At 47.7% G+C, this 12,287-nt stretch overlaps 1 protein-coding gene across 1 annotated transcript in view; it reads left to right on the top strand.

Moving 5' to 3' along the window:
• The window catches only part of LOC308374255 (zinc finger FYVE domain-containing protein 1-like), a 21,792-nt gene extending 16,384 nt beyond the window's left edge, over positions 1-5,408 (top strand). Inside the window, exon 12 of the mRNA XM_080849993.1 lies at positions 2,078-5,408. Within this exon, the coding sequence (XP_080706119.1) occupies positions 2,078-2,313 (236 nt within the window). The 3' untranslated portion in view covers positions 2,314-5,408. The remainder of the gene's footprint in view (positions 1-2,077) is intronic.
• The last annotated feature ends 6,879 nt before the right edge of the window (positions 5,409-12,287 follow it).

Below are 12,287 nucleotides of genomic sequence, written 5' to 3'. Positions count from 1 at the left end.
GGAAGTGTACCATCTTTTCACCCAGAGATCTGTGGTACAGGAGGTAGAGAAGTCGTTCAGTAATCAGAAGGTTGCTAGTTCGATTCCCTGTCGCAGCGTCCTTGAGCAAGACACTGAACCCAAGGGCGTAACAATGGTGTTGACATTGGTGGGGACATAATGAGCACGTAGGTTGATGGCGTTTAGATGGGGGGTCTGGGGGTCCTCCCCCAGAAAATTTTGCATTTTTTAGATGCAATTTCCAGCATTTTAACCAATTCTGGGGTGGATAGTAATAAGGTTTAAACGAGTGCAATCAGTTCGTTGTGCATTTCTACATCAATCCGTGGAAGCCACGACATTTACAGCCACTTAGACAGCATAAATTAAACAAAACTTAGATGTCATTTTAGCAGCTCGGACGGTCGCCTCCACAGTGTGTGAAGCGACATTTCACTGAAGGGGGACGTGACCGAACAGGTTTTTAAAAGACTGTTCTGTGATAAACTTACTGTTGATTTGGTGAAATAGCCTCTTATGTCCGTCAGTTTCCTTTTCCTGCCCGAAGCAGACATTATCCTGCCCGAAGCAGACATTATCCTGCTGTCACCGTGCTTTACTACCAACCTAGCAACGATAACTAACGCTAACTAGTGCAGGAAGATGAGCCAATCACAGATAGCAAGGCTGTCCCCACCAATGACAAGCCGTCTTTGATAGAAGGTACACTACGCATACACACATGAGGGTAAAATGAACCATTTATTTCCCGAATGCCGTGCAATTACCCATTCAAAATTGGTATGGACATTTTAAACGTATCCAAATATTGGTATGGACACGTCCATAGCGTCCATACGAATTGTTACGCCCATGACTGAACCCCTAATTGCTCCTGATGTGCAGTGTGCCATCAGTTTAAAATGTAAAAAAAAATTGTATACATCCTTGTAAGTCACTTTGGATAAAAGCGTCTACTAAGTGACGAAAAGTAATGTAATGTAAAAGCCATCTAATAGGATTCGTTCCTGTGAACTAGCACCTCGCTTGAACGGGTGTTCTAACCAGATGTGTCAGTAGGCAGAGAGATCGCTCTGAGGGCTAGAGCTTAGTGCACACGTTCCATATTAACCTTTCATAGGGTTAATTAAACTGGCGTCCTGACTCTTGGAATGTTAAACATTTATATATCTATACATGTGGACAGGGAGCATTCTGGCTGTTTTTGATCTGTTAAATGGTAATGTTGCCATTCGGTTATTTCTAGGTCTAGGTAGAGGTCACCATTCTAAATTGTATAGATCTGTGTAATGGTTCCATCCTAATGTGTGTAGATCTGTGTAATGGTTCTATCCTGTCTCGTATATATCTGTGTAATGGTTCTATCCTGTCTCGTATATATCTGTGTAATGGTTCCATCCTGGTTTGTGTAGATCTGTGTAATGGTTCCATCCTTACTCGTGTAGATCTGTGTAATGGTTCCATCCTGGTTTGTGTAGATCTGTGTAATGGTTCCATCCTTACTCGTGTAGATCTGAATAATGGTTCCATCCTTACTCGTGTAGATCTGTGTAATGGTTCCATCCTGACTCGTGTAGATCTGTGTAATGGTTCCATCCTGACTCATGTAGATCTGTGTAATGGTCTGGTGTAATGGTCTGGTAATCTCGTAGGACCATGGGGCGACAGTGGTACCTTGAGCAAGACGCTGAACCCCTAATTGCTCCTGATGTGCAGTGTGCTATCAGTGTAAATGTAAAAAAATGTGTGTACATCCTTGTAAGTCGCTTTGGATAAAAGTGTCTGCTAAATGAATAAATGTAAATGTAAATGTCTCAACTGCCTCCCCCCCCCCCCCCTGTCCCCCTCTCCCCAGGCCTGGATCTAGATCGGTTCAATCGGTTCAATCTTTACTCGTGTAGATCTGTCTAATGGTTCCATCCTGACTCGTGTAGATCTGTGTTATGGTTCCATCCTGATAGTCAGTAGTGTATGTGTGTTAACGAATTATGTAACGTTAGTGTAGTCAGAAACTATAATCTGTGTAATGGTCTGGTAATGTCGTCTCCTCTGCCCCCCCCCTCTCCCCTCTCCCCAGGCCTGGTGAAGGATGCGGCGCGCCCGGCCTACTGGGTGCCCGACCAGGACATCCACTCGTGCCACGGCGGCTGCCTGCGCCTCTTCAGCGCCAAGCTGTCCAAGCACCACTGCCGCGCCTGTGGCCAGGGTGTGTGTGACGAGTGCTCGCCCACGCGTCGCCCCGTGCCCTCGCGCGGCTGGGACCACCCCGTCCGGGTGTGCACCCCCTGCAACCAGAGGCCTGGCGACCTCTGACCCCCCTCCTCTAGGGTTTGACCTTTAGCAGGGCTGGACTTACGCTAGAACTACTTAGTCTGTAGTTAATTCCCCCCCCCCCCCCCCCCTCACAGAATCCCTCTGCCTCTCCCTTAACACATACGTGTGTGTGTGTGTGTGTGTGTGTGTGCGCGTACGTGCGCGCGTGCTTGCGTGCACGTTTGTGTGTGTGTGTGTGTGTGTGTGTGTGTGTGTGTGTGTGTGTGTGTGTGTGTGTGTGTGTGTGTGTGTGTGTGTGTGTGTGTGTTAGATGGTATGCATGTGTGTGTATCACAAGAGACAAAATAAACAGAAACTGCCCCCAACTGCAAAAGTCTTGCACCCATACCTTTAGAGTTCAGTTGAAGCGGAGTGTGATGCTGAGAAGAGTAAGATGGTGTGCTGTAGGTGTTCAGCAGCCAATCAGAAGAGTGCTAGGACTGGCCAGGAGTTTGGCCCCGCCCCCATCCCGGCCCCACCCCCACCCCCTTAACCTTTCCTCCAGTAAATGATTGCATTATTTTTAGAACTGTGTGTTATCTCTGGTTTTATCGTAGAAAGCTACACACCACACCGCTGAGTGGTCTGATGTGGGACGTGAAGCCACTAATCAAGCAGGGGGAATCAGGGATCATTGTTTGTTTGTTTGTTTTTGTTTGTTTGTTTGTTTGTTTGTTTGTTTACTACTCCTCGTGTCATGTGTTCTCATCATCAGGTGTTATTTGATCAAACAGAAAGGTGATGTGTAAGCATAGCATGAGAGAGAGACAGAGTGAGAGAGAGAAAGAGGGAGAAAGCGAGAGAGAGAGAGAGAGAACGAGGGAGAGAGAGAGAGAGCGAGAGAGAGGGGGGAATGGCTGTTTTGTCACAACAGAGCCCAACAGCTGTTCCATGCTGGCCACAGGAGCTGGCAGCTAGCTCAGTAACCTAGATATTCATTGTACTGGATTATGTGTGGTCATCATTTAAATATAGTAATCTCTGATTGTGTTTTAAGCAGTAACATGCTGATGTATGTGTTTTTTTTCATTATTTTTGGCTTTGTTTAAGTTCACATCTTGTCACAGAAAAGGGAAAAAAGCCCCACCCACTTAAGACGCGATTGGTCAGCCCCACCTACCTGAGACCTGATTGGTCAGCGGTAAATTGTTGCGTTGAGCTCTAAGAGTGAGCTATTGTTAGCTAGCTTGTGTGTGGGCTGATCAACATGCTGTATCTTTTGACATGGGGATATCGTATGTTTGTTGGTGTTGTTTTTTTGTGAAAGTAGCCACTTGAGTTGCCTGAAGCGGTGTCCACCCTTCCTCTTCAACAGCGCTTGGGCTTTCACAGCACACCTAGATCACGAGGAAGAGGCTTTCATTAAGCACTGGCCTGCAACATTTACATTCAGGCTCCATTTTAGACTGCACCCCTTTAGTGAAAACTAAAAGAACAACTAGTCACTATTCATTCGAGTCAAGGTCAAGCTATTCACCAATTAAATTCCTCACCTTCACTCAGATTGGGGAAAGATTAAGCTAGCTGTTGTTGTTTTTTTTTTTCATTGATTTATTGATCTCTGTTCTGAACTTTTGCAATCCTGCATAGTGGAGAAAGACCACAGACACCTATGAGGGCGGGATGGGTCGACCCTAAGGTTCACTACTCTGTTCCCCTGTCACAGTGTTGCGCCAGTCAAATGACATTTATTTTTGTATCAGTGAGCTTTTAAAGGATGGAATCTATTCACAGCATGGGTACACAACCCTGAGATTGTCAGTAGAGTTATGTGTAGGAAGACTGAAATGATTTGAGAAAGGCCAGATAGTCAGTAGTGTATGTGTGTTAACGAATTATGTAACGTTAGTGTAGTCAGAAACTACAATCTCGAAAGGCACTCCCCATCACACACACACACACACACACACAGTACATGCACACACATACACAGTGCACACACACACACACACACACACACAACGTACACACACAGTACATACACACACATATATTCAAACACTACAAATCTGTTGCCTTTACCCAGTGTGTGAGAGCAGCTGTTTGCCTTGAATGTACAGTATGTCTTCCCCTGTGTTCAGTGTGATGTGTTTCCTGTATTTCACACCAGCCGCTCGGTTCTCTCTATACCTCAGCCTGTGCTGCTGGTCTGCTGCTTTACCCCACACACAGCAGATGAACCAGCTCCACAACAGGACTAGAACCAGGCTAGAACAGGACTAGAACAAGTATAGAACCGGACTACAAGAGGGCCAGAGCAGGACTAGAACCGGACTAGAAGAGGGCCAGAACAGGACTAGAACCGGACTACAAGAGGGCCAGGGCAGGACTAGAACAGGATTAGAACCAGACTACAAGAGGGCCAGGGCAGGATTAGAACCAGACTACAAGAGGGCCAGGGCAGGACTAGAACAGGACTAGAACCGGACTACAAGAGGGCCAGAAGAGGGCCAGAGCAGGACTAGAACAGGACTAGAACCGGACTACAAGAGGGCCAGAAGAGGGCCAGAGCAGGACTAGAACAGGACTACAAGTAGGCCAGAGCAGGACTAGAACAGGGCCAGATTAGTTCCAGGGTTTTAATCCCCTGTATCGGTTGCACTAGGATGCATGGAAATAAGCATATGTTGGGGGAAGACATGTTTGTCTGATGTACTGTAATTCTCTCACTTGTCTGCCATGTTGATTTGACATTTGCACTGATTCTTCAACAACTTGTTTATGAGTGTTTGTGGTACTTCTCTATCAAAAGAATGAAACAGACAAATGATTTGATGGAGAAGCTGGCGATGGTTTTAGTGCCATAAAAAAAAAATATTTTCAAACTATTGTTGTGTTATGCTGCATATCTTTACTCTGGGTGACCTGAGTCGGTCTTGCGTCACGTTTGTACCGATTTCACCAAGGACGGTGCCGTGGAGGGTTTTCCTCGGAGCTTCACGATCAGTTTCTGTCTCAGACTCAGACTCCACTCGGAGCGGGACCGGAGCCGTTCCCAAGGCAACTGCTCTCGGGGTGAGAACACGGTTCCGTGCCACAGCTACAGTTACTATGCACTGACCCAAGAGCAACAGCCGGGTGTCTTTTGAATTCAAATGTGTGTTATCTGTGTCATTATATGCAGATTAAAGGGAAAGAAAGGAGAAATGTGTGTGTGATGTTTTTTTTAATATATATATATATATCCAAAACTGAAGGGGGCCATCTATAATCATGATGTAACAGAAATTCGTAAAATAACTCCCAACAGATATCTTCTCTCACTGTTGAACTGAAAGCCCTAGTGCCAAGGAGGCAATCAGTCATCGGTACGTCATGGAACAATAAAGTGGCTTTGATACTAGTGACTTTTAAGACATCATTTATCATACATAACCAGGTTGAGTCAACAGATTTAATGACAGATGAGATGAGAGTATGGAGATGCCTAAATTGCGACAAATCTTCCAAATCTTGAGTCCCATTGAAATCGACTATCCGAAATAGGTACTCGAAACTTCCTGCAAATGAAGAAATTGTTGTCAGGTGGTGGCCTGCCGGCATTGTGCTGAATACTGTACAAGGAGAAAACCCTTTAAAAATGCTTTTGACAGTTTACCTCTTAAGCCACGCCTGCCTTGCCAACGCTGACCTCTCATTGGCCAGAGATTTCAACCCGTTCCCTGATTGGCTGTTGCCTCGTAGGTTTCCCCCAGAACTGTTAGACGCTGATCTTGCGTTACATTGTAGCAAAATGGCGGCTGTCATTCAGAATCCACTAAAAGCGTAAGTAATTTGTCAAATTACTAATTTTTCATGATCCATGTTTAATGCATTGTCAGGCGAAGTCATCCGTCGAGGTACAGGCACAATGCACTGAAAATGACGCATCTAGCTGTTGTTGCTATCTGAGAATTTGCCTGGTTGCATGATCATCCCCACTCTCCAAAATGTAGCCTGCTTATCGCTACTTATGAGTCGATATCTAACCACCTAACATCCAAATAATCCGTATGACTTCAGGGAGGATCGTACAGCATATGATATAGGGATTACAATGTTATAAGAAGTGCCATCATTCTAGCTAGTTAGCACAGTTGCCGATCCGAGCTGACGTTCGTTAATTTGAAATTTATGACTTCGTGAAAGTGTTTCATGCCGTCGATGTGCTGTCTACGTCCACTTCGAAGTTGGTGGAATGGTTTCATGTTTGTTTGTCCTAAAAGATATTTGCTTGTAATTTATACACGCTGTCTGTCCGTAAATATCAAGTAGCCTGTGTTAGAAAACGACAGACCCTTGCTCCCGACCCGGGATATTTTAATCAGGCACAATGCGAGCAATGTATTAGCTAATTACTTTGCAGCGCACAATGGCGTAGATGTTTTAAACAAGACGTGGAATACGAATTATCACGTCAAGAATCTGTATAAAGTTTGCATAGATTGTCTACTTAACTTTGCGACACGAAAGTATAGATGTGGTCATGTTTGCCCTGGTCTTCGCCTTGGGATCGGGTAGCCTACATTTCTGTCCCGGAGCAAACAAAAATGACAGCTATGTAGCGCTGGCTATTCCCGATGATGTGCAAAAGGCGAGAAACTTGTGAACTGAGTAAGGTGATGGGATTGTACAAATCATCGTAAGTGCCACTCAACCTGTGCCGTATGGCTGTGGTCATTTGGGAGTTGTCGGCTTGCCACGCTTATCTGCCACTTGTGAAAGAATGCTGTTTTGAGTGTTGTAACTATAGGTATGTGGGCCATATGATAGCGCGATACTTGGATAAGAGCTTTTTGTTTGTCGTTTGATATTGATAATTTGCCATGACACGGTCCAAACCTGCGTGGTATACGATAATAGGCTACTTGTCATGTGTTCACAACACCAGAAATGCATTCCTGTTTCACATAACTTACCCATTCTTTTTCCTTGAAGGAGGCGAATGGTTTGCTTTGACTGAACATTGCATTGTGGTGATTCCACCTAAATTCCATGTTTCTCAAACATCACCAACTTCACACTGTTTGCCTGACATTCTTTGGCGAATTCTTTGCTTTGATCACCTTCTGGCATGACTCAAGCACAGGCTTCAGGGTCCTTACCAAGATGGCCGATAAGGAAGACTATCACTGGAGAGAGTTTGACATTTGTTTTAAAAAGTGCCTTATTTATATTGCGTGTGTGTGCGTGTGCGTGTGTGTGTGTGTGCGCATGTGCTTGTGTGTGTGTGCGTGTATGTGTGTGTGTGCGCATGTGCTTGTGTGTAGGCTGGGAGATGTGCAGTAAGCATGCATCTCATCCTTGCTCAGGTCATCCTAGCTGTCATCAGTACCTGCAGCATACCCGCCGCGGCGTCCATGTGTGGAGGCTGTGAGGTGTGTGTGTGTGTGTGTGTGTGTGTGTGTGTGTGTGTGTGTGTGTGTGTGTGTGGAGGCTGTGAGAAGCAGGGCTAGCAGAGGCTTGTGCACCTCACAGGGGGTTGTCTGGGCTGTTTAGAAGCAGGCATGATGCACCCAGTCAACCCGCATAGCTGTACCTTTAAGTAAAGCGGCCCACGCAGTCAACTCCCATAGCCGTGTCTGCAAGCAAGTGGGTTCACACAGACAAGTATGTCATAGTTGTACCTGAAAGCTGTGGTACAATTCTGTTGTTACTGAAAGCAGGCAGTGTACACACAGACTACTAGCATAGCTGTGCCTTTAAGCAGGCAGTGTACACACAGACTACTAGCATAGCTGTGCCTTTAAGCAGGCAGTGTACACACAGACTACTAGCATAGCTGTGCCTTTAAGCAGGCAGTGTACACACAGACTACTAGCATAGCTGTGCCTTTAAGCTGGCAGTGTACACACAATTACTAGCATAGCTGTGCCTTTAAGCAGGCAGTGTACACACAGTCGACTAGCATAGCCGTGCCTTTAAGCAGGCAGTGTACATGCAGACTACTAGCATAGCTGTGCCTTTAAGCTAGCAGTGTACACACAGTCGACTAGCATAGCTGTGCCTTTAAGCTGGCAGTGTACACACAGACTACTAGCATAGCTGTGCCTTTAAGCAGGCAGTGTACACACAGTCGACTAGCATAGCCGTGCCTTTAAGCAGGCAGTGTACACACAGTCGACTAGCATAGCCGTGCCTTTAAGCATTTATAGTGTTGTCTGGTCTGTGCAAAGACACGGCCTATACCCTGCATCATGTAGACAAGCACAGCGTCAGGGGGTGAGGTAGTCAAGGTGTCAGGGGGTAAGGTAGTCAAGGTGTCAGGGGGTAAGGTAGTCAAGGTGTCAGGGGGAGAGATAGTCAAGGCCGTACCTCTATGTCTGCATGGCTATGACTGGTCTATGCACAGGCAGCTAGCATACCTGCTCCTTTAAGCAATGCACGGTTCTGTTTAGTCTATGCACAGGCAACTAGGCTAGCAGCTCCTTTAAGCAATAACAGCTCTGTTTAGTCTATGCACAGGCAACTAGGCTAGCAGCTCCTTTAAGCAATAACAGCTCTGTTTAGTCTAGATGCACAGGCAACTAGGCTAGCATACCTGCTCCTTTAAGCACTGCACGGTTCTGTTTAGTCTATGGACAGGCAACTAGGCTAGCAGCTCCTTTAAGCACTGCACGGTTCTGTTCAGTCTATGGACAGGCAGCTAGGCTAGCAGCTCCTTTAAGCAATGCACGGCTCTGTTTAGTCTATGCACAGGCAGCTAGCATACCTGCTCCTTTAAGCAATAACAGCTCTGTTTAGTCTATGCACAGGCAGCTAGGCTAGCAGCTCCTTTAAGCAAAACACGGCTCTGTTTAGTCTATGCACAGGCAACTAGGCTAGCAGCTCCTTTAAGCAATAACAGCTCTGTTTAGTCTAGATGCACAGGCAACTAGGCTAGCATACCTGTTCCTTTAAGCACTGCACGGTTCTGTTTAGTCTAGATGCACAGGCAACTAGGCTAGCAGCTCCTTTAAGCAATAACAGCTCTGTTTAGTCTATGCACAGGCAGCTAGGCTAGCAGCTCCTTTAAGCAAAACACGGCTCTGTTTAGTCTATGCACAGGCAACTAGGCTAGCAGCTCCTTTAAGCAATAACAGCTCTGTTTAGTCTAGATGCACAGGCAACTAGGCTAGCATACCTGTTCCTTTAAGCACTGCACGGTTCTGTTAAGTCTAGATGCACAGGCAGCTAGGCTAGCAGCTCCTTTAAGCAACACACGGCTCTGTCTGTAGTAGACTGTCCCTTTAAGCGGGCAGGCAGGCAGGCAGGCAGGCGGGCTCCACGCAGCAGATTAGCCAAGCCCAGGATCCAGGGCCCATCTGTTAGAGGGAGCTCTGGCTGGGCGGAAGGACGGTACACAGACTCCCATCTGCTCCCAGCAGCACGGGCTTGGGACGTGAGGACGGGAACGTGGGGCTTGGGACGGGGACGGGAACGTGGGGCTTGGGATGAGGACGGGAACGTGGGGCTTGGGATGAGGATGTGGGGACTGGGGACATGAGGATGTGGGGACAGAGACAGGGATGTAGGGACAGGAACGTGGGGACGAGGACGGGGATGTGGGGACGAGGACGGGGATGTGGGGCTGGGAATGAGGCTGAGCCTCTGGTATTTAGCAGGCCTGTGTTACAGCCCATGCTTCAGCTCAGAGAGGGGGAGACGTGGATAAAGAGGAAGAAAAAATGCATTTAAAACCAGCTGGTGTTGTGAAGACTCCCTCTCTCTCTCTCTCTCTCTCTCTCTCTCTCTCTCTCTCTCTCTCTCTCACTCTGTCATTCTCTCTCTCACTCTGTCTTTCTCTCTCGCTCTCTCTCTTCTCTCTCTCTCTTTCTCTCTCTCATCTCTCTCGCTCTCTTTCTCTCTCTCATCTCTCTCTGTCTTTCTCTCTCTCTCTCTCTCTCTCTCTCTCTCTCTCTCTCACTCTCTCACTCTGTCATTCTCTCTCACTGTCTTTCTCTCTCTCTCTCTTTTCTCTCTCTCTCTCTCTCTCTCTCTCTGTCTCTCTCTCTCTCTCGCTCGCTCGTGAGGATTCCCCTCTGAGGGCCAGGTTGAGTTGGACGGGTGTCCAGTGGAGTGCCGGTCGGAAAATCCTGGCTCTGGAGGCATGCTGAGTGTGAGGCTGTTGATGGTGTGTGCATTCCATACAGCGTGTGTGTGTGTGTGTGTGTGTGTGTGTGTGTGTGTGTGAGTGTGAGTGTGTGTTGTGTGTGAGACTTGTGACTTCTGGGCTGATTGGGGTGATTGGACATGATCCACTTCCTATGGTGGGGGGGGGGGGGGCTGAAGGAGTGAGTGAGAGAGAGAGAGAGAGTGAGTGAGACAGACAGAGAGAGAGAAAGAGAGAGAGAGAAAGACAGAGAGAGATGAGAGAGAAAGAGAGCGAGAGAGCGAGAGAGAGAGAGAGAGAGAGAGAAACAGTAATCAAGTGAGTGAGAGGGTGAGTCAGTGAGAGAGAGAGAGAGAGAGAGAGAAACAGTAATCGAGTGAGTGAGAGGGTGAGTCAGTGAGAGAGAGAGAGAGAGAGAGAAACAGTGATCGAGTGAGTGAGAGGGTGAGACAGAGAGAAAGAGGTGAGACAGTAATCGAGTGAGTGAGAGGGTGAGTCAGTGAGAGAGAGAGAGAGAGAGACAGTAATTGAGTGAGTGAGAGAGACAGCAGGTTCAGTGATAGGGAAACTGTGGGTAAGTTGGAGAGAGAGAGAGAGAGAGAGAGAGAGTGTGTGAGTGAGACGGTGGGAGAGATAGTGATCAAGGAAGTGTGTGGGGTTAGTTGGTTAGCGAGTTGGTGTGTCTGTGTGTTTGTGTTGTGTGTGTGTGTGTGTGTGTGTGAGAGAGAGAGTAAGTGTGTGTGTGTGTGTGTAAAAAAGGGGGCTGGTTTCCGTCAGTATTGGCATGCCTTTGATGCTCTCTCCACCCAACACACACGTGGAGATGTTCCTCATCCTTCTGGCAATGGATACACAGGCCCACCACCTCCCCTACCTCCCCACTTCCGTCCCCCAGACAACCATCCCTCCTCCTGTCCTAAACCATAGTGCTGAACCCCTCACTCCTCCTGACTCCTCCTGACTCCTCCTCACTCCTCCTCTTGACTCCTCCTCTTGACTCCTCCTGTCCTAAACCATAGTGCTGAACCCCTGACTCCTCCCTTTGACTCCTCCTGTCCTAAACCATAGTGCTGAACCCCTGACTCCTCCTCTTGACTCCTCTTGACTCCTCCTGTCCTAAACCATAGTGCTGAACCCCTGACTCCTCCTCTTGACTCCTCTTGACTCCTCCTGTCCTAAACCATAGTGCTGAACCCCTGACTCCTCCTCTTGACTCCTCTTGACTCCTCCTGTCCTAAACCATAGTGCTGAACCCCTGACTCTCGTGCCCTGGGGGGCCCGATGGCATGTCAGTGTTTAGCCTTGTGTCACTAATGCCATCTTAAGTGCCTGGTAATTGTGCTGGTTCACCGTGCCTGTGTCTGCTCCACCGTAGCCTGCAGCATCTCTCCTCTCCATCAGACAGGTTTTTGGCAAGCCGGAGCGCGCGCACACACACACACACACACACACACACACACACACACACACACACCACACACACACACACTACATGCACTGCTTCATTGGGCTATAATTAGCCACACGCTAACACTTTCGCCTTCATTTCACGCCTCCGACGGATCATAATTTTGTCACACACACACACACTAAACGTTAATTGGATGCTGTCCATGTGGACCAGTCTGACCCCTTTCTCACTTCCTGCACAGGGAGGGGGAGGGGTGTGGGTTTGGGAACGGAAGGTGTGTGTGTGTCGTCCTGCCTTTTGTTTCAAAGGCGCGAAAGTCACACAGTGATATCACTACAGCCACCTAGCCCAGTGTGTGTGTTTGCGTGCGTGCGTGTGTGTGGTGTGTGTGTGTGTGTGGTGTGTGTGTGTGTGTGTGTGCGCAGGCTAATTGTAGGAGACAGATCAGAGAAAAGCCATGCCTCTCTGATGGTGGTGGGGATGATGATGATG

Source organism: Sprattus sprattus, assembly GCF_963457725.1.
Source record: "Sprattus sprattus genome assembly, chromosome: 13".
In the NCBI taxonomy this organism is placed as follows: Eukaryota; Metazoa; Chordata; class Actinopteri; order Clupeiformes; family Clupeidae; genus Sprattus; species Sprattus sprattus.
The sequence above is the reverse complement of the archived record's forward strand: the minus strand, read 5'-3'. Positions and strand labels throughout refer to the sequence as shown.